General features: G+C 53.5%; 7 protein-coding genes across 7 annotated transcripts; 3 read left to right on the forward strand and 4 right to left on the reverse strand.

The window, feature by feature from the left end:
- Positions 1-235: 235 nt before the first annotated feature.
- N7459_008808 (uncharacterized protein) lies at positions 236-2,395 on the reverse strand (the record flags this gene model as incomplete). The annotated part of the gene is made up of 4 exons (XM_056947976.1): positions 236-974; positions 1,035-1,150; positions 1,204-1,520; positions 1,576-2,395. 4 exons carry the CDS (start codon positions 2,393-2,395, stop codon positions 236-238), a joined length of 1,992 nt encoding a protein of 663 aa, XP_056797486.1.
- A 1,466-nt stretch (positions 2,396-3,861) lies between these two features.
- Positions 3,862-5,880, reverse strand: N7459_008809 (ENTH domain protein; the record flags this gene model as incomplete). Its single annotated transcript, XM_056947977.1, has 5 exons — positions 3,862-5,072; positions 5,130-5,241; positions 5,294-5,484; positions 5,540-5,777; positions 5,836-5,880. 5 exons carry the CDS (start codon positions 5,878-5,880, stop codon positions 3,862-3,864), a joined length of 1,797 nt encoding a protein of 598 aa, XP_056797487.1.
- Positions 5,881-6,861: 981 nt separating this feature from the next.
- N7459_008810 (uncharacterized protein) lies at positions 6,862-8,825 on the forward strand (the record flags this gene model as incomplete). Its single annotated transcript, XM_056947978.1, has 2 exons — positions 6,862-7,290; positions 7,356-8,825. 2 exons carry the CDS (start codon positions 6,862-6,864, stop codon positions 8,823-8,825), a joined length of 1,899 nt encoding a protein of 632 aa, XP_056797488.1.
- Positions 8,826-9,328: 503 nt separating this feature from the next.
- Positions 9,329-10,240, reverse strand: N7459_008811 (40S ribosomal uS17 domain-containing protein; the record flags this gene model as incomplete). The annotated part of the gene is made up of 3 exons (XM_056947979.1): positions 9,329-9,472; positions 9,540-9,778; positions 10,066-10,240. The coding sequence occupies 3 exons, from the start codon at positions 10,238-10,240 to the stop codon at positions 9,329-9,331; spliced, it is 558 nt and encodes a 185-aa protein (XP_056797489.1).
- A 348-nt stretch (positions 10,241-10,588) lies between these two features.
- Positions 10,589-15,297, forward strand: N7459_008812 (kinetochore-microtubule binding complex subunit SPC105; the record flags this gene model as incomplete). Its single annotated transcript, XM_056947980.1, has 3 exons — positions 10,589-10,828; positions 10,897-14,488; positions 14,543-15,297. The coding sequence occupies 3 exons, from the start codon at positions 10,589-10,591 to the stop codon at positions 15,295-15,297; spliced, it is 4,587 nt and encodes a 1,528-aa protein (XP_056797490.1).
- A 496-nt stretch (positions 15,298-15,793) lies between these two features.
- N7459_008813 (transcription factor domain-containing protein) lies at positions 15,794-18,939 on the reverse strand (the record flags this gene model as incomplete). Its single annotated transcript, XM_056947981.1, has 5 exons — positions 15,794-16,868; positions 16,928-17,467; positions 17,523-18,195; positions 18,253-18,760; positions 18,823-18,939. The coding sequence occupies 5 exons, from the start codon at positions 18,937-18,939 to the stop codon at positions 15,794-15,796; spliced, it is 2,913 nt and encodes a 970-aa protein (XP_056797491.1).
- A 790-nt stretch (positions 18,940-19,729) lies between these two features.
- On the forward strand, positions 19,730-20,831 carry N7459_008814 (Dehydrogenase multihelical; the record flags this gene model as incomplete). Its single annotated transcript, XM_056947982.1, has 2 exons — positions 19,730-19,839; positions 19,910-20,831. 2 exons carry the CDS (start codon positions 19,730-19,732, stop codon positions 20,829-20,831), a joined length of 1,032 nt encoding a protein of 343 aa, XP_056797492.1.
- Positions 20,832-21,055: the final 224 nt, after the last annotated feature.

Consider the following 21,055-nt stretch of genomic DNA (forward strand, 5'->3'; position numbering starts at 1 on the left):
TAATATGTTCCGGGGAGTTGTTTCCGTCTTCTAGGACTGAGTAAGGTTGCTCAAGCTGGATTTATGGCTGGGATTCTGGCACCATTCAAAAGTCATCATTAATTGGGCTGGCTTCGATACATTGTATATACCGAGACCCCATGCGCGTAGCATACATTCACATAGAAGCGGAGCTATGTAATTACATTATAGATAAGGGGAGGGCAAGGATCGCCCATGGGTGAGTAGAGAAAAATCACGCAATGGGTTCCACCTGCATCTGGACCTCATGCCAGACCTGGCGGAGCATAGGTAGGTGAACGCGATCAGTGTAGAAGAAGCCCTGCAGGATGGAACGAGCTTCCTGCCAGGAGTTGACGCCGTGCAGACGGGCAGCATCTACGAGTTCAGACACGAAATAGGCACGCTCTGAGGGCATCGCCTGGCTGCAGATTGCACCCATGAATAATAACCAGATCAACAGGTCACGGCAAAGACCAAACAGGCCGGTCGGGATTGTGGCCTCGAGGGCGGCGCGGAGGGTGAGGATGGGCTTTGGGAGTAGCGGGGCGAGCATAGGGTAGAAGGTCCAGATGGCGCTATTGTGGAAGCACAGACAGGCCAGACGGCAGCAGCCTTCGATAGAGTGTTCGTTCTTGACTTGACCGATCGGCGTGTACCGGCCGGCATGGAGCGAGTACTCGACGTACAACACCTCAAAATTGAAGTAGTCCTCCGTGTCGTCGTCGAATTCTTTGTAGCCTGTGCTGCCCTTGATCCATTCGGCATACCACGAGAGTTCGAGGAGATCGTAAATGGTCTGGGCGAAGGCATCGTCGAAGATGCCGGGAATTTTCATCAACGGTACCAGACGAGTAGCCATGAGTGCGACGTCGTCAGTGGGTGGAAGCAGAGAGAACCCTGCGGGTCGTAGAGACCGGACGAAGGCGAAGATGGGCTTGGTCATTGCCATGCAAGCGACTCGGATATCAGTCCTGTCTCGAGAATTAGCAATCATAGTCGTGGTGGATCCCAAAAGGCTCCAAAGTACTGACCATGAGATTTGGAAACGAATATCCGGAGGGACGTCGGCGAAGTTTTTGCGCAGTCCGATCATTTGGCGCAAGCCTGCTAGGTGAATCTTTAAATAGTCTGGATTTCCCGACGCAATCTGTGACTGATGAGTTGCACGCTCGTCCCATTGTTGGTGTGCTACACACTTACTTCGATCGTTAATAGAGTGGAGACAGCCGCGATCAATTCGTCACTGGCAGCTTTGACTGGGTCTGATAACCCTTCGTTGACCAAACGAATGGTCTCACCACGGTGATGAAATGTATCCAACACGAGCGCGCTACGGTGCTGGTTTGGGTCCCGAATAGGCAGCTCACCGCGTTGCATGGCCGCATTAGACGTTGACATGCAGATCGTGGCATGGAGAATGGCCGGGTCCCGCTGGATGAGAGTCGCCCAGTGAGCCTGCAGCTTTGGTTTATACCGCACCTGCAATGGATGCGCCTCCTGTGTCAAATCCCACAGGACTGTGGTTCGCCGGGTTAGCATGCGTTTCTATATTCCGATTGGGCAGTCACTGACAATTTTGCAGATGTCGCATCATGCGATCTGTCATTTGGGTATGTCCAGTATTAAATGGATCGTGTGCCCCCGATCCCACATATGCCCACACAGATGGAGCTGCTGGCCTGGAAGCATATCCAACCACCTCATCGAACGTATCGTCAAACCGGCCATCCCATGCCTCTGCCAACACCGCCGAATGATACCCCATAGCAGTGGTGGTGGCCACAGGGACCAATTCCTGCTTAATGTCACTCTGGTCAATTGCATAGGAGCTCCGGCGGCTGTCTGGCGAGGAAGATGACGAAGACGAGGATACGGGAGGGCGCGGCGGGCCCATGGCACCGGGAATGGTTTCTGGCGGCTGGAAGGCCAGATTCTTCCAGGTCTTGGGTTTGTACTTCTTGGTACTCTCCAACCGTTTTTTGCGATTATGCTCTGACATGACATGCGATCGAATGCGCTTCAATGTCTCCTCCTTCGTCCCCGTCGATGCGGTCTGGGGATCGGAATTCACCCAAAACAGCGTCGATTTCCCCGCCGAGGAATTGGCCGCCTTGCGCGGTTTGCGGACCTTGGAAGAGGCATTGCGCTCTGTCCCCGCGGTGCTCATGGCTGGAGTGAGAGGAGCTACTTTCGAATCCGGACGCTGCACCGCTGTACTGGTGGATGGAAGTCCCGGCGCAAGCGTCGTGGGATGCGGAGCGACGTGATAAGCACCCGAGTGAGGGGTTGGATCAGTTGCCGTCCAGGACGTCGTCGCGGGAGGCCGAGAGAGGACGGGCAAGGTCTGCTCGTAGCCCTGTCCGTAACCCTCCGGAGAAGGTTGCTTGGCCATGATGCGAACTCTATCCGAAGCTCCAGTGGAGACAAGGAGGGAAGAAGGCGACCGGGTGGAAAGAGCAAATTAGGGAGAGGATGAGTAGATCAAAAGGGGGGACAGGCGAGCTTCGAAGCAGCCCTCGAGGGGGGACCGGCGGGGTAGAAATGAAGGTGTCCGCGTCGGCCGGATATACTTGATGGCCTGAGGAAAAGGGATTCTTCAAGTCTATCATGGCAATGGCGAATGATGGGCCCCCGCTAAGGTCGCTAGCGGGATGCGAGGCTGCGCCCGGTTGGAGTGAGTTCTGGCGGGGAGGGAAATCAGAAAGGCCACCAGGGAGGAAACCGAAGATGAAAGCAATTCGGCGCCGCGAACCCCTAAAACTTTACGGGAGGACTGTTCGCAACCTGATTTATACAAGCGATTGGGGGAGGCTGACGCCCGTTGGGGCCTGGTATACCTTCACGTAGGTGGAGGTAGCGACTGAAGTCGACGGCGCCACCGCGTCTGATCCCAGCTCTCCCGATTCGAAATTGCCTTGGCGGTCCCAATCTCCCGGGCGTATCTTAGAGTGATCCCCGAGTTTGAATAGTTAATGAAGCATAATTATATAAGGGCGGTGGGCGTGCGTTAGGTGGCGCCTCGCTACGTGTGCGGCACGGCCAGACTGCTTGACAAGGAGCAGCGGACGGACAATGGACGGCGGGTGCGCTATCCAGCACGGGACCAATGAAGAACGCAGTACAATTCCAACGTTGAACAAGCCCGTCTGCAGTGGAAGAAAAAGGCTCAGGGAGAACCCCGCCCCTATATGGATTACAAAATCTGAAAAGGATTTTCTCCCGATTTTCGTACTTCGTATCGCACGGTTTCAACAGCCGCATGCCAAGGCAGATAGACCCGATAAGATAATTCTAGATCCAAAGTACCCAAGTACTTCTACGCCGGGGAATTTTCTGCAACCAGGCGGAGCTTGTTTTTCTTAGGTTTTGGCCCCTGCCGAGGTACCGATGAGTGACGAAAATCCACGCGTGTGGCTTTTTCAACCGCTGGGGCCATTCAGCCTTACATCGATCGCATTGGCAGGTTCGGCATGCAAAGCCTGGGCTCCGCGTGCGTCGAATATCACGTCAGACGACGAAGAGAGTCGATCACAGTTATTCTTATGTGTAAAAGACTACTGTTAGATGATATGGCCATTGCTACCGTCCATATACTTCGATTCTGTCATTGCTATGCTGGTTTGCGGGAACTAATGCAGGCGTTGCATGCCTCGGATCTGCGGCCTTATAGCAGGTCGCAAACTGAAAAAATTGCCATATCATATGCATGATGAGTTCATGCTGACTTGATGGCGAAAGCGCCCGCTTTGAGGAAGGGGATAAAAAGAATTTGAATATAACAAGAAAAGGAGGAATCAAAGCGCAACGCAATGAAGGCAGATACCCTCATCAATTGTCTTTTCTCAAGCACTGGAGACCCTAAGTCATGCCCGGTCGCGGGAAAATGGGAACCGTCTCCAGCTGTTCTAACCCACCCATAGTACCATGCTGCCCACTACTTTGCCACCCTTGCCCGGTTTGTTGGTTGATGAATTGGCTTTGGCGGAAGGGATTAGTGCTTCCAGTGGGGTTGGGCCGAAGAGGAGCAGCTGCAGGCTGCATGTTCTGTGGCGGCACCGACGAGCTTCGAGCAAACGGATTGGTACCTGTACGTTGAGGTTGGAGTGGCTGTGGTGATGGTTGGGTTTGAGGCATGGGGGGGATTTGCGGAACCTGGGGAATTTGTTCGGGGGCCCCATAGTTGGACTGAGGTGCGGTGGAGAGACGCTTGGCAAATGGGTTCGTGTTTTGCCGCGCCAGTGGAGCGGCTGGGGGTGCGGCATTCCCAGTGGGTGTGTTGAACATCATCGATTGCCGGAATGGATTGGTGGGTGTTTGCTGCTGCTCTTGCTGCGGCTGGTTCGGCATCGGTTGCTGCTGGGGGAATGAGGCAACTCCATTCTGCGGGATTGGTGCTAGTTGTGTTTGATATCCATATGACTGTGGCTGCGGCGTGTATCCTCCAAACCCAGCACCAGTTGGAGTAGGCTGGAGCGGCTGGGCTTGCGGCTGTCCGAATGGGTTGCCAGTGTTTTGCTGTGGGAGAGCTCCGCTGTATGGGTATGTTTGACCGAATCCTGTCATCTGAGGCTGCTGCTGCGGGAACCCCGTCTGCTGGGGATAAAATGCTTGCTGCTGTTGTTGCTGGAAGCCCGTCTGTTGGTACTGCGCTGGGACCTGCTGGCCCATTGGCTGCTGGTTCTGCTCGATGGACTCAAAGAAGTCAATGAGATCTGAAGGCGGCGGTTTCTGCTGTACAGGCTGCGTAGGTAAGCTCGACGTGGGTTTTGGATCAGAGCGGGCAGACGGAGCTGCGAGAGCGGGCGGGGCGCGCCCTTCTTTCTTCACCCCTTTCTGCGCCAAGTACTCTCGTCGACGAAGGTCAAAATCCGGGTCATTCAGGTCGTCTTCGAGAAGGCGAGCCAAATCTGTAGAAGCGTGCTTGAGTTTTGGGATTTCCAAACGGGTGGCAGACTGGAAGTGTCTCGCAACTCCAAGGAACTGTACCACTTCCTCCGTCTGTCTTGTGAAAGTTTTGTAGATTGCCAAAGCGCGTTCACTATCCGGCCTTGACATTTCAAAATAATGCTCTGTTAGGGGCCGTTGTTAGCTGCTGTCATGGCTCGATTCGAAGTTAGGAACCCTACCCAAGACGTTGATTGTGCCCTCGTTCATGACTGAATACAAGGTGAGGAGGTCGAGAGTAAGAAGGCGAAATGCGGTCAAGCTGATCTCGTTCTCAGGCTCATCCGTCAACATCTTAGAGGTCCGTCAGTATAAAAGCGGAATCAGAACCGTGGAGGTAACCCACGTCGCATCGCAGCAATGCCCGAATCTGCTTCTGTACAAATTCCGTCTCTCTCAAGAGCCCCTTATCCACGCTTAAGCGCTTGAGGCGCCCCGGTCCGCTTCGCACGTAATCTGTCTTTGTGGCATCGAATGCTTTTGCGCGAGCAATGAGATACTCGGCATAGCGCCGGATATTATGTCCCTGCGATTGTGCTGCGCAAATGATCAGTGGGTTGGATTCTCGCGGTGTTCCAGCCACGAGTCTCACCTTCAGAGAAATTGCTGGGTGCGATCTTCTTCGGATTGTCGGAGAGGTATGACAGCGCCGCATCCTGTTGGCCTTCTCGAATCATGAGATGGACGATAATAAGCGCTTTAAAGACAATTGTCCATGCTGAATCGCGCAGTCGGTGCTGAAGGGTTCGAAAAACTTCAGCAACACCCGCCTCACCGGTATGCGTTGCCACTAGGATGGTTTCAACGTATTTGGATTTAGGGGCCGCGAGCTATGCGCATGCGACGATTAGCATATCCATCAGCCAGCAGTGTATCACCGAAGCTCACCTTGAGCTTGGTGGCCCCCTTGACCGACTTCTCAAAGCCAGTCATGTCTTCGGAACTGGGGTCGCGGCCCGCTCCCTCAGCTGGGATCGATTAAGTTTGAAAGGAGCAACACAGAGTGGGCAGTCAGATGTCAGGGGGAGACTGAAGAGCCCGCTTCAGGAGTGTATGCCTTCGAAATACCCGTGTGGATCCTCAATCATCACCGATCGCTGTGGAATTGCTCATTGGGCCATAGCGGGAGCCTGAGAGGGGAGCAATGACGACGCTGTCCAAGGGGAGGAAGACGAAGGGAATCGGAACAACCGGATTGGCGATTGACAATCAGGGCGGTCCTGCACAGGAATTAATAGCGATGTCAGGCTATGGATAAAGATACCGGGGGTGTCTGGACGAAAGGAGTGAAGCCAAGGGTCACTGTCAGGTCGTCAGGTCGGGGCGGCGGAGCTTCGCAGTTGTTGGGTGCCCGATCGGGTATAGTGCAGACAAGCAAGAGGCGCTGTGACTGGCAAACGATGGAGTATGCTAGGTACATCAGTCTTGCATACAACTATGCAGGGTATGTTGATTGATGGGATTTTTTGTAGGTACTGGTGTATCAATCTCTGCAAAATGGTGAAATCCTAGTGTATACTGTTCAGATGGTGTAGAGTTGCGACGACCTCTTCAAGTGATAACATAATATATACATCGAATCAACCTCGCATATTTGAGACGAAAAGACTCAATCCCATGCAAAGATGAAATGACTAAGATGCGCTATTCTTGCAGTGTCTGAGTCGGAGTTACTGAAAGATCTCGATCCTGGTCGGACAAGACCGAGAGATGAGAAGAACCCAGCGTTCCCTTTCTTCCACCCAAGTCTCGTCTTCGTCTGATCAACCTTCCCTCCTCCAACTGTCTCTTCTAGCCTCTCCTTCAAACTCCCTTCTGAAATCTTTTTCGGTGACCCTCTCTCCTTGGAAGTCTTCTGACATTTTTCTTGCCAGATCTTATCCAAGTCGTTTCCTCTCATTCAGCCCAGTCGAAATGGGGCAATCTGGCACCAGCAAGAGGCCGAAGATCCGGTGGGACTGTGTCAAGCGACAAGTGCTGTGTTGTCTGTATCGATTTTTTGTGTGTGACGAAGGAGCATTTGAACAAATTTTCTGTGAAATGTTCAGAGATGATCTTGTCAAATGTGGATTCGGCCTTGACAATCCGTCCTACAGGGTCCTCCACGCGCAGTGGACTTGGCTGAAGAGATCCGGAAGTCCTGTGTGGATCCATGTTCACAGAGAGACAGAATTTCGTCCTGATGCGGATTGGAGCTCAATAATTAACAGCATTGAAGCGATGGCCTGGCAACTCGGCATTAGTCTCGTCTCAAAGGACAAGGACGATATCGACACGTCCGATCTAAACAACGTCAATATTGACGAGAGGTTCGAGGAGTTCCTCGAATCTGTGCTCATCTCGGTAAGACCTGCCTCGGTGGCCCCATGTTCAGTGATTAGGACCAATCCTCATCTGTTCTCCCACAGAACCATAGCAGCCCGGAAGCCGTGGACATGTCGCCTGCCCACGAGTCCACGCTCGCTCCGCCAAGCTTCGCTGACAAACAGCCATTTGACCAATCCGAGTGCCTCGTGACGAGTTATGGAAAGGTGTGCATCTGGTGCCAACAAGATGGCACACCGCCACCGACCCAGACGATCCTTCCGGAGGCGATGCTCACCCAGCAGTATCCAACAGGCCAGGCTCTCCTGACCTCGTTGGAAAACATGCCTGGGTTCTGTCACCATGAAGAGCTGCCCCTGGTGCTCTACAGGTGGTCGAATTTTAGCTCACAGGGCGTAAATTCCCGAAGCATTTTCTTAGCTGGGCAGTTTGCCTCCACAGAGGCGAGGTTTATGCGCCCAGAACAACTCCACGTTTCAGAATTCCTGAAGCATTTTTGCTCTCATGTTCGAAAGGAGAAAGTCCCAACTCCTTTCATCTCCGCATTTACCCTCCCATTGGCGCCGGTCCACCGATCTCTCCACAGTCCCGAGGGGGCAATGGTCAGCGTGATAGATACCGGAAAGCTGGACACGCCGGTATACAAGGCGCAGTCACTTGTACCCCTGACCGGAACGGCAACAATGGGCTGGAGGGGTTATGGAGAATTCTTGATCTGGGGCCGGGTTCCGACTCCAGCAATTGTGGCTACCTTTACAATAGCCTCGCTGAAGGAAGTTGCGGCAGCTAACGACGACATACACCGATTCCTTCAATTACCCCTGATTGAAAGCAACTTTCGCTGCAACCCCAAGCTTCACAACGAGCTAAAGAGAAGAATCAGCTCAATTGAAGTGCACGGCCAGACCCTAAAGCGGCTTGCAGAATCCCTAGGAGTACCAGAACCATATAGGGACATTGTGGCCCGCGGATTCTGGGAATCCTGGACCAAAAAGCTACCTGACCAGCCTCAATTTTCTGCGGCTGACAATACAGAAACCCAGATCACTTTGAACGATGCAAGACTCCTGCAGCCTACCCAGACCCTGAGAGCTGGATCGGATACGCCCGAGTATCTCCCGCCGCCGCCCACGAATGACGGCTCGCGGGAGACATCTGTCGAAGAAAATAGTCGAGGCTCAGACGAGTCCTCTGAAGCGCGCTGTCCCCGTCACGACACCCCCGATGAGGGTTGCTTTTCAGTGCATGATGGGTCGACCACTTGCTCCGAGGGGTGGAGACGACATGCGCCTCTGACTACCCCGAGTAGTGGACAACACGACAGGGTCCTGGCTTGGGCACAAATGACTCCTATACCGATTGGTATTCCGCTACAACAAACAAACACACAGAACCAATCGAACGAAGATGATACTGAAATGGGGGACGATTGGCCGACGGACGATGAAGGGTTGATTGATACGCCAACCCAGCCTCGCGTAGTCATTCCTGCGTTGGACAATCAGTTAGCACGACGGGCGTATTTTAAGAAATTCGAACTCGGCAGTCAGTGATTCAATACCCTGAAGGTGGATACTAGGGGACATTGATGCTGTTAGCGTGAAGGAAAGATCGATCAGTATCAAGTCGGTCCAATGTCGAAAGAGCTCGCGGAAATTACGATTTGAGACCATGAGGATCAATGTGAGATAATCTCAACATCAACTACAAATGTACAACCGCAACTGGCAGAAACAGAAATATCGATTCCTCCTATCGAATCAGTTGACAGCGGCTTAGAAGAGCAGATGAACTAAGGGGGAAATGATGCATTCAAGACAAATCCGCCCCGATGATTTTGGCAGAGCCAATCGCCCTAGGGCGGGCGTACGGTTTCCATGGCAGGAGAATCGATGAAATATTTTGCTTTTTGTGTAGATACACATTCTTCAGCAAGGTATCTGGGACATGGAAACTCGTAAACCATCCCGACGCCCGTTCAAGAAATTCCTTTATCTCCAGTTTAGCCGCTTCCTTCGCCGAATTGTCCTTTCCGAGCACCCAGTGACTCCATCGCTTAGAACTTGCTGAAAGCCTTGACGGCCTTGCCGGTGCGGGGCAGGACACGCAGGGTGTTGAAGCGGACCTGCAAGCAAACTAAAGTCAGATTCAACTCATAAACGTTGCGCATGTGGTTAGACGGCTGCGTGTCCAGACGAATCTAGAGAGCAAGTCGACACCACAGTAGAACTGCATATAAGGAAGAAGTCTCGGAAATTTGAACGTACAGTCTTGCTCAGGGGACGGCACTGGCCAACGGTAACCCAGTCACCCTCCTCAACACGGAAAGCGGGGGAGACGTGAGCAGCCAGGTTCTTGTGACGCTTCTCGTATCGCTTGTACTTAGGGCAAAAGTGCAGATATTCGCGGCGAATGATAATAGTACGGTGCATCTTGGTCGAGACAACGCGGCCAGTCAGGATACGGCCACGGATGGAGACCAGACCGGTGAAGGGGCACTTCTTGTCTGTCGGAATGTTAGCGGTTGATTCGAGTTTTGTGGACCGGTGGCTCAGAGGTTTTGAATCTGGTTGTTGGTCTTTTTCGAGGTTGGATAACAGGCGGCTGGAACGGAGAACTCTTGTAGAGATTTCGCAGATTGAAATATTGACTTCGTCATGTTCTTATCGCGCAGATGCGGCCTCGATTCCCAACCCTATTCCATGAGGCGCCCGTATCCGTCGAAAAAGACCGAAAACCGAAATTCGTCGACCTCGTCGCTCCCGGAGAGGTAATTAATCGCAGATCGCATACCGATGTAGGTGCCCTCGATGGCGGTCTTAGGGGTACGAAAACCCAGACCGACATCCTTGTACCAACGCCGACCCTGGCCAGACTTCTTGCTCTTGGCCTTGGTCTTCGAGTTCAGGAAGATGTGAGGCTGCTTCTGGAAAGCGCGCTCGGACTGGACGGTCAACTCGGTCGCCATGGTTGCGATGTGTTCGGGTCGACGAGGAAGCGGGTGTCGAGCTGGGGTTGAAAAGATTGGCGTGTTAGCGGATAGACGTCGAAGATGAGAAAGATTCGCTAAAGCACGGGATATTGTGTGTGTGGCCACTAGGCCTATTCGGGACTAGCATAAGTCGGGTTAGGGCTTGCCGTTCCGCCCCCCTTTGTTTACACGCACGTGACCAGACGCGCCTCGGCCGACGTGTAGAACATCTGGAGGGGGATGCGACCAATGCGACTAGCTCTCCACAGGGAATCTACGCCATCATCCTTCTCCATTGCGCAGGACATGTTTGGGTGATTGCGCGTAGAAAGGGCTATTCACACCATGTCCTCCCGACTCGACTCTGCCGCCGTGCGGCCGCGCTCTCGTCGCTCTATTGCCCATGTCCCGCGATCTAAGATGGCATCTGGTCTGGATAAGGAGAATGCAACGGCCGATATTGGATCTGTGCCCCCATTCGGTGGAAGTAACCGGCCTGTCATCAAGGACAAGAAGTCGCGAAGTAAGAGCCTGGGACCTGGCGGCCTTGATGCTCTTCAGAACTCCAACGGTAATCGTCGCAAGGTAAGCTATCATCCGACCGGTATCCCCGCATGCTCGAGTGGGACGGTGTTGACTTCGATGCATCTCAGTCGACGGCCTCGTTCCCACTTAAGTCAATCCTCAAGCCCACTGTGCCCGTTTCGCCAGTTCGAAATATTCCAACCTTTGAAGAGACGCGCCGGCGCACGCCAGCTCGTGATGCACCCAGCCAGAACGCCAATACAGATGGTGATGGCACCGGGAAGGAGGGACTTCTGATTGATTTTGCAACACCTCCTCAGCCCCCTGTCACAGAATCCGAAGACACAGCCAATCCATTTGACACATTCAATGCGACATCTGCTATCCGCGACGAAATGGCTGCAACCAAGGAACGCGACGAGAAAGAGCGCCGCGAACGCGAACGCCAAGGCATATTGGAGAAGAGAGAGGCACGACGGAAGTCTATGGCGAACCGGCGTGTATCATTTGCCCCGGAAGCTACATTGCACACTTGGAACGTGGTCGAGATACCGGAAGACTCGACTTCATCCTCTGCATCGAATTCCACAAGGCGCGCGTCATCTCTCACAAGCTCCCAGAACCAGAATCAGCAACCAGCACCCACCCCCGCGAAAGATGTGCCCTCTCCTGATATTGATGGGGAGTCGGACTTTGGCTTCTCCCCTGTTCGTCATCAGGATCTACAGCAATTGGCGGGCCATCCGCAATCTAGTGGAGGCGAGGGGCCATCGGTAGATCTTTCTTCTAGCCCTTTCAGTGGAAGTTCCGTTGGAAGCGAAGATACAGTCGCGCAAAGCTTGCCCGCCGAGGACGAAGAGGAAGATGCCTCCTCAGTGTCTGATGATGGATTTGATGCCGAGAGCACTGCTATGAGCATGGATGATATGACTGTCCACTCCGCCGCAACTGTGCAGTCCGATGCATCCGGCAGTTCTAGCTCTAGTGCCAGACTCAATGAAGCTCTTCGCCAAGCCGCAAGAGAAGCAGGAACGCAAGCCGTTGACGACGACAACGGAGAAATGTCTATGGAGATTGCTGACGAAGAGATAACCGGCGCGTTCCAGCCTTGGATTAAGAAAGGCCAGAGCTTTGACTGGGAGGACATCAGCGCCCGCCTTGACCAAGAAAACGTGGATCCTTCTAAAGCTGCAGCCGAAAGGGATCTCTCAGGGCCGGATGATATTGACGAAGACGAGGATTTAAGCATGGATGTGACAAATGCAGTGGGCCGAATCCTGGGAAACAAATCTCCTGGACGCCGACAAAGCGCCGTTCGTCGCAAGTCAACCGGCCAGGAAACCAACTATGACGACCAAACTATGGAAATGACCAACATGATAGGAGGTATTGCTCAACCCTCACAAGATGCCAATGAGGACGAGGACGACGATGAAGGAATGACCATGGAATTTACCGCCGCAATTGGCGGGGTGCTGAGCAAAGACTCTTCGCAGCAACAGAACACGGACAAGAATCATGGCCAACCTGCTTCCTACATGCCAAGAACGGATCACATGGATTTCGACCAGAACAACGAGTCAGATGGGGACATGGATATGGAAATGGAAATGACGGGCGCCGTTGGCGGCATCATACCGTCGGGCCTGGAAACCCAAGACAAGTCACAGGCAAAGATGGTCATGGAGCTCGAGGGAGACTCAGGACAGCTAGGCAGCTCACCATTCCAGGAAACTGTCCGGCAATCGCCAGCCAAGTCACCCGCCAAATCACCCGCCAAATCACCCGCCAAATCACCCGCCAAATCACCTCTCTTCCAGGTCGCTGCCGTGGCGTCTGAGGATGGCAGTCCTAGCCTGGCGAGCGTTAAGTCCAAACGCTCGCGACGCAGCTCTACTCTGGGGGCCTCAACCACCCCAGAAACCCCCGACTCTGCCACCAGGCAGCGCTCGCCTTCGAAGAAGCCTTCAACTCCTCCGAAACAGTCTACTCCTCAGGTGAAACCTACTACTCCCAGCAAAACCCCCCCGTCTGCGAACGTGTCCTTCAGAAGTGCCTCTCCAAAGAAGCTCTTTCAGCCAGAGATTCAGCAGTCAGCAGATCACCGGAAGTCTCTCCGCCAAAGCATCTTCGAGCAGAATATGAAGACAGGGGAGTCAACTCCTCGTATTGTTCTGCAGCCTCGCGAGGGACGCCGTTCTTCCGGCCTTGGGATTGACAAAGAAGGCCTTGGGTCCCCTCGTGTGGCAGCTATTCTCGATGAACGTCCCCCACTCGGTGAACATACACCGCAGTTCGTACCTCAGGAACGTCCACGCGGCGGGGTGCGCTTCGAGGACCCTCTGAAGATGCAAGCAGATGAAGAAAGGGACCGTGAACAAGAGGAACTCAGAGAAGATGGACATATCCAGCCATCTCACCTTACGGATGGGGATGCCACTTCGAACTTGCGCGATATGATCTCCAGCCTAAGTCCAAAGAAGACCAGGGTTGGCAGCCGGAAGAGCCTTCATGTTGGTGCTGCTCGGGGTATTTTGGGGAAGCGTCCTGTTGAGCTCGACCTGGATGATGAGGAGGCCGAAAACTCCCCCAAGAGATTGCGAGGTTACGATGTGAGTCCAGTCAAGGGGGTCAAGCTTCCAGCACCAATTGGAAAAGATGAAACCACCCGACGGTCAATCCGATCGCCCATTCGGAGAGCTCGCAGCCCTTCACCTTTTAAGGGCAGCACTACCCCCACCCATGAGCCCCGGACTGCTTCCAAAACGGCGACCACTCCGCTGAAAGAAGGGATTGATGCGTTACATATTGCTTCCGATCCCCAACAACCGGACCAAGAAGAGGAACAACGGGTCGCTCCCGAAGAAGTGTCGGCGGATTTCGAACCCATTCCACTGCAGGATTTCCTGAACATGACCAACATCCACTTCATGGAGCTCACAACAACGAAGAGACGACATACGACTGCACCTGGAAGCGCGAACAAGAGACTGAGTAGGCGGTCTGGTGAGAATTTGCTAAAGCAAGGCACGATTACTTTCGATGATTGTGTGGCGGCTGGATTCTGCACTGTGCCCATGCTTGAGCTCTACCAACATTCTTGCCGTGAATTGAAGTCATACATATCAGAAGGGAGACAGGTCATCCGGTCCATCGAGGCGGAAACCTACACCGACAACCCTCCTCTTTTCCGGGAATATGCCACAGCTCCACCGGACATTCGTGTGATCATGGACAACCAATTTCGAAATGTCAAGACTCATGCACGACTGCTAAGTAAGGCCACGTGGTATGAATGGCGTATGAAGCTTCTCGAGGGCCTCAAGGAAGGTTTAAATCGCCATGTGGAGGACATGAAAGCCGACGATGAGCTGCTGTCTAGGCGCGAAGAAATTCTCAACGGAACCGTGCCTCCTCTGGCAGAGAAGCAGGCTTCGCTGGAGCAAGAAGCGAGCAACCTCCAGCAACTGGTTGAAGAAATGGAAAACTGTGACCAAGACGAGCTGCGGAGCGCACGTGAGAAGCTCTCTGGGTTCGAAGACGAGATTGAAGCCAAAAAACGAGAACTTCAACAAATGCAAAACGAAGTTCAGCGGAAGACTGCCTCGATTGAAGCCGGCACAGAGATGCGCGAGGAATTCTTGTCCCAAATTCAAGAGGCGGAACGGGTCAAGGAAGAATGCCGCGGGTGGAGTGCCCGCGACATTAGCGAGCTTAAGAGTGAGCCTTTCAATTCTCGATCTGTTTTACTCAACTCCATCTAACTGAGAACAGCATCTGTGCAGAAACTTGAGCACCAGGCAGGCTGGTCGGTCGTTTCTGCGTCGACACCAGCGGAATCCACTGATCCGATGTTGACATTGTCATACCGAGGCCAGCTGCAGATCAAATTCCATCCTGGAGCATTTGCGACGAAAAACTCCACAGACGCCGACAAGAAGAACCTTCCTCTCGAGCTGACCTTCATCAAAGGCAAATCGACCACACCAATCGCATCCCTCGTGCTTCAATCCCTCCAGCGCCATCTGTCCACAGTCCAGCAATCTAAATTGGCCCCAAAACAACTTTTGCGATTTATCTCGAATGCATGGGACCGTACTCTTGGCCTCGAAAACGAGGCCCGCATGCTCGAGTTCTGCGGTGTCACCCGCTTGACTCTCTCCAATATCAATGATGCCTCCCTGTCCCTACGTGCCCGCTGTACGCTCCTTGGCAGCGCTGTCTCGTCCACACCAGGCCGCAAAGGTGCTCCGGCCACGAACACTAGCGCCAAGCGAATCGATGTTGATTTCACCGTCCGCACACGCGTTGCTCCTGTAAGCGACGCTGAAGAGCCTAGCTCCTTGGACTTCGATATCGACGTCATCGCAAGCAAAGTCTACGGCTTTGGCGCTGCTAACAAGTCCGGCTTGCCAGACAAGGAGATGCAGAACATCCTCAACAACGGCATTGGCCAGGGAGATGGGGAATCTCTTGGAAACGGTGTTTGGTGCAAGGCTGTTCGCATGCTCACCGGATCTGCGTTTTGAGCCTCTTTTACTTTCGTGTTTTCCTTTATGGTGTTGATGGGAATGGAATATCCGTGGGTATCAAGGAGCTTAGGCGTTCCCTAGGGTCTGATTATCTAGCGATCTCCCACCTCTATTTCTTTCGGAGCGCAGTTGAGCGTTTTAGTATCTCAATGATGATCGATTTTTATTTCAATTGTTTCCATGACAATCCTAATCAATTCAGTCTTTTTCAACCAATTACCAAATCATGCATACATAGTCAAGTCATGTCGCATATCATAACGTTCAATGTGGACCCAGCCCACAGATATCCATAGCGCCTGAGACTTGATCCCATCTTCCATGATGGTCCAAGCCAGACGCATAAAATGATACAGGGGGGGGGAGAGGAGGGCGAATTTTCCGGGCCTAAGCAGGTAGGATCCAATGACAATCAACACAAGCGAACCATGGCAAAGAACAGGACTATGGTCACAAAGAACACGACGCCACACGCCCGACCATGCATCTCTTCCTAGAGAAAACCCAGGAACCCGTTCGGCCCGAGCAACTCTGAGGGTTCCTCAATTTGGCTCTGATCTTGATTCGGGTCCGCCGGAGGCGCAAATGTATACCCCAGGCAATGGGGACCGAACCCCGGGCTTGTTTCCACACCGGCGGTTGTTGCATCTGCACCGGGTGGGACGTCGAGGAAGGACTCCGCGGATAGAATGGGGAGCGAGATGTCTTGCGCGTGCGCCGAGGCTGCCATTGCTGAGGGGAGGCCGGCCCAGAGCTCATCGCCGAATTGCCAGTCCGCGGTCAATGGGACTTGCCATGATTCTGGGAACTTGTTGCCTGTGCCTGCGCCTGTACTGCTGCTGTGTTGCGAGAAGGGGGAATGGGTGTTGTTTAGTGGGGTAGGTGGTGTTGCTGTGTGGTCTTGAGAGGGTTGCCAGGTTGTCATGTTGGGGGTGTTAAAGTCGTTAATGTTGGGTCCACCCATGTGGTTGATCCCAAGGCCGGCGTAGTTATTGCCGCTGGATGTAGGGATTTGGGTCCCATTCATGGCGGAGACAACGCCATTAGTGTCGCCAGGGCTCATGGGTACCACGTAGCCTGATGAATTGACAGGCGGAAGGCCTTCAATGGTCTCGGGGATGCTGAGATCGACCATACGGGCGTGGTTCCCATTTGAAGATGTGGACTGTGCATTTGGCATACCGTGGGACTTCGAGCTAGTGTCGTGTGTCATAGATGAGTGGAGTGTTGTAGGTCGGCGGCGTGATTTTGAGTGCGAATTTGAAGCTCTTTGGGAGTTCTGCCTTTTTAGCCCTGGCAGCTGCTGCTCCTCTTCTGTCCCGTCGGTATCCCGAGAGCGCTTCTCGTCTTTATCGACTGCCATCCTGGCAATACGTTCAAGATTGGCGCTCATGCGGGCCATGAATCCTGCGTAGTTGGCAGCTCCATCAGCAGGCACAAGTGTTGCGAAGAAGGTTGAAGCCATGTTGAGGGACTGCAGGTCATCTCGAACTTGCGGGTGGCGAGTATCCCGCATGATGTTCGAGAAGATGGTTGCTGCTGCGAGGAAAATGTAGTATAATAAGGACCTAGATCGCCAAAGTTAGTCATGCAAAATGTTGAGGACAGAACTTGGCCTTGCGCTCACCAGATCCAGGCGATGTCACCCCATGGCATATTGTTCATCAGCCTCAGTGTATCTCGCGCTGCCTGCACGCATATAACAGCGGATTTTGATGCATAAGATTTGCTGAGTGACTTCAAATCCTCCGGTTCGTCTCGTGACGATACCATGAAGTTGAGAAGCAAAGGTATTCGATGAATCATTATCAGGGCATTATAATAGACGTAATGGAGGCCAATAGTCGCAAAGCCGAACAAAAAATCAGCCTCTGCAACCTTGAGCTTTGGTTCTTCGGAGAGAGGGTAGTCTCTCTTCCACTCCTCGAGCTCTGCGTGCAGTTCTTTGACTGTCTGGTAGATTTCATGGGGTGATTTTACTAGTGCCTTGGCAGTATAGAGTTGGCAATATATGCGAGTCTTTATGAGGGACATTCGACACAGCCGGCGGAAGAATGAAATGTTGCTGGACACCTCGGGGTCGTGGTCGTGTTCCATCTCCTGTGGAAGCGGGACATCAAAGTCATCCGGGTGTTGAGATGGGGCATTCCCAGCCCGCAGACACGAGCTAAATGATCTATCAGGAAAGATTTCCACGCCGATTCTCTCTGCGAACTACTTACCTCTGGTCAACAGTAAAGGCGACCCAGAACACACGACGCCGCTGCTCTTGCTCGGCGGGACTCAGGTCCGGCCTTGGAACATCCCTATGGAGTCCCATACGTTGACAGGTCCGCATGGCCGCTGTGATGAATGGCAATGCTGCTTGGGTGCCGGAGTTTCCACGAAGGAAAAATCCCATGCTCAACAAGGCTTGGGCACTGAGAAGATCGGTGCGTCGTATTGCCAGATCCGTAAAGACTGACATGGCATTCTTAAAGTACAGCTGCGCCTTTTCACGATCCTTTTCGGGCTTCAGGCTGTTTGAGAATCGATATTCGTAGGCCAGGCAGATTACTATGTTGATGCTGGCCCACCGAGCGGCATCGTTGCAGGTTTGTTGGGTATATTGCCATTCCACCATGTTCATGAATGATTCTTCATTGTAGATGGGAAACAACCGGTTCGCTGTTCGAAAGAAGTCCTTGATGAGAGAAAACACCTCCGACCTCGGAGGGAGAGGCTTGTAGACCTGAGAGGCAAACAGGTCGTGGAATACATCCGGACGCCACTGACTCCACGGATTATCATGGACGGAATCGGTAGAGACAAAGCTTAAGAAGCTGGTGTCGCCAGTCTTGCTCTTGATCCACTCGATTCCATCTCGTGATAGAATTGAGAGTGGACATGACCGCCCTATTGTTTTGTTAGCTACGGGATTAACTACCCCAGTGGAGATAGTAGATGGCTTACCGAAATATCTTGATTCATCTCTTTCATGCCCTTTGAAGATGGCTGTGGTCTCAACATCGCCACCACCAGGAAAGGGTGAGGAGTGGCCACGATCTGGGGAGGCCCGAAATTGATGCTGGTGATCAACATCCCAGTATTCATTCAGCCGGTCATCTTCTCCATCCGAGATGGTGTCGTGAGTCAGATCCCCGTCTTGCAAGATTCCAGCTGCGTTGAGGAGGGATTCCACTTGGACTAAACGAGTCTTGAGAGACTGGACATATTGCTCGCTGGAATGAATATCAGTTCCGATGCGAATATAGCATACGGCAATGAAAGCAGAGAAGAAAACAAAAGAAACCCATAAGAACGAGTCAACTTCCCCATACCTTTTCTCGTCGTCCTTCCCCTGCTCCTGGACCTGCCTCCGAAATACACACTTAGTCCTGTGACGTGCACACTGCACGCAGACTAAGCTGGACCCTTCCAATTCGCACTTCGTCTTCTTTCGGTAACACATATCACAAGCCTAGAACCAAGCCGGTCAGCGGCCATCGCGCACTCCCAAATCATAGTGGCAATCGAGCATACCCTCTGGCTACGTCGGCGCCCGGCTGTGGGGACACTATTTGTGTCGTTTGCGGCCATGGCGTGGGTGGAGTAGACATTCATTGCATCGTGGGGGGTTATGCCAACCGGATGACGCATTGCGTTGTGCATGTCCCCCAGCTCGGAGTCCTCCACCGGGGGTTCATGCCAAACCTTTCTTTTTTTAGCGGGCGCTTGGACTCATGGAATTAGCGCGGTTGAATTCAACGCGAGGCCTCGTCGTCTTAGAACGGAGGAGTTCGTGAGGGACGAGAGAAGGATGTGGTTTTGCGTTGACGGAGGTTGGTTGTCGGGATGTCGGGATCTCCGAATGCCGAGCTGCCTTTTTTTCTCTTTTCGCTCTGGGGTTGGCACCGTGGGGTACATTTAACACCCTGAATCTAGAATCTGCGTGCGGCAAACCGTCCTCTCCCCACGGTCGCATTTCCGAGAGATGGCTTCGGTATACCTTATGAGGAGCCTCATCGGGCTACCATTCTTCATGCCATGAGGCCTCTCCCGCATAAAGTTGCGTCCAGTGTGCACCTGCGATTCGCGTGGGTTGGCCATCCATCCACCAACTAGAGACCAAAGACGGAAGAAATCACTGATAAGACCGAACCGCCAGTTGGAAAGCGAATAACGGCCGCTAGCCATCCGAACGATAAAAGGCCAGCCACAGAAATCACGCATATTGGCATATCTAAGCTTAAACCGGGACTATAACCATACCTCGCCATAACCACCGCCATCGCTAGGAGACGCCAAAGCCTCCGCTGACAAATGGCCCCCCACATCTCCGCTCTGGTACAACAACTAATGGATGTACCTATCTCGACTTGCTGACCACCTGCGAGCATAAACGACTTGATCAAGTATCTCCCTGTCCATACGCGCATCCAACTGAACCATGCGTACGACGACCGTTGGGATCGTCTCCATCGGAGACATGGGGTTGGGAATGGCCAAATTACTCCAAGCTTATGGATACCGGGTGGTCACCGTCGCGGAGGGTCGAAGGTACGTCCATAATTTGATTTCTACGGGGATGTTCGAACCAATGCGTGCATAATTGCTCAAACCCAGCAAGCAAGCACACACTGGCACGGATCCAGGCGGCGGCCATCGAAGCTCTGTCATCAGACCAGGAACTTGTGGTCCAGGCGGACTACGTCTTATCCATCGTGCCACCGCGAGACGCCTTTGCGACGGCAGAGCGCATTGCGGGAGCATGCAGACTGTCCGAAACGGCAACGCGAAGAGACGCCCTCGAGGACGTTAATGGGCAGACAAATCGCAGTCCACTCTTCTTCCTGGACCTCAATGCCACGCCAGCCCGATTGGCGGAGGAGACGGCGGTCCTGTTTGACGAGCCCGCGCCAGAGCCAGGACGAGAGCTAGTTATGTCAACCGGCTCCTTCGTCCGGTGCCACTTCCTCGACGGGGGAATCATCGGAGGCCCACCATCGCAGACCTCGCAGGACGGGAAGTGGAAGAAGCCGAGTGTGGTGCTGTCGGGCGCAGCGGACCAGCCCCCCACGTTTGCGCCGCTGGCCGACGTGCTCAATTTGAAGCTGGTGTCTCCGCGGATTGGCGCAGCCTCTACGCTCAAGCTCTCCTTTGCAGCTCTGACGAAGGGCCTCACGGCACTGTCGATCCTGTCCGTCTCCACCGCGCAGGGCGAGGGCTTGTTGCCCGAGCTGTTGGATCACCTGGACCGGTACTCGCCGCAGACGGCCGCCCTCGCACGCCACGGAGTGACCAGCATGAGTCCCAAGGCGTACCGGTGGGTGGACGAGATGCGCGGCATTGGCGAGGCCTTTGACCGAGAAGGCGGCTGGGATGGCGTCGGAAGCCGTATTTATGGAGGGTTCGCAGAGATCTACCGCAGCGTGGCTGAGGACACCGTCCTGGGCCAGGAACGAGTCGAAGCACGACATCGTGGAACCAGTGTCGAGGATGCGGCCGAAATCATTGCGCAGCGGGACCGGGAGCACCAGGGTCAGCAGTAGAAAATTCCAGCGCGATTGGTGCATCGAAGGCAAAAGCACGACATCGCGGAAGCGATGTGATGGGGAGGGGACAGGACGATCACGACGTCAAGCTGGAGCTCGTCAGATGGTATAGCACGAATTGGAACATCGGGTTGAACCGTTCACTTCGGCGCATGGCGTATAAGTTACTATGACTACTCCTGAGTCTGGACTTGACAGCGTCTCGGAGAAATGGGGCGCGC

The sequence above is a fragment of the Penicillium hispanicum genome (assembly GCF_028827665.1).
Source record: "Penicillium hispanicum strain IBT 35686 chromosome Unknown utg000007l_segment0_segment0, whole genome shotgun sequence".
Classification (NCBI taxonomy): domain Eukaryota; kingdom Fungi; phylum Ascomycota; class Eurotiomycetes; order Eurotiales; family Aspergillaceae; genus Penicillium; species Penicillium hispanicum.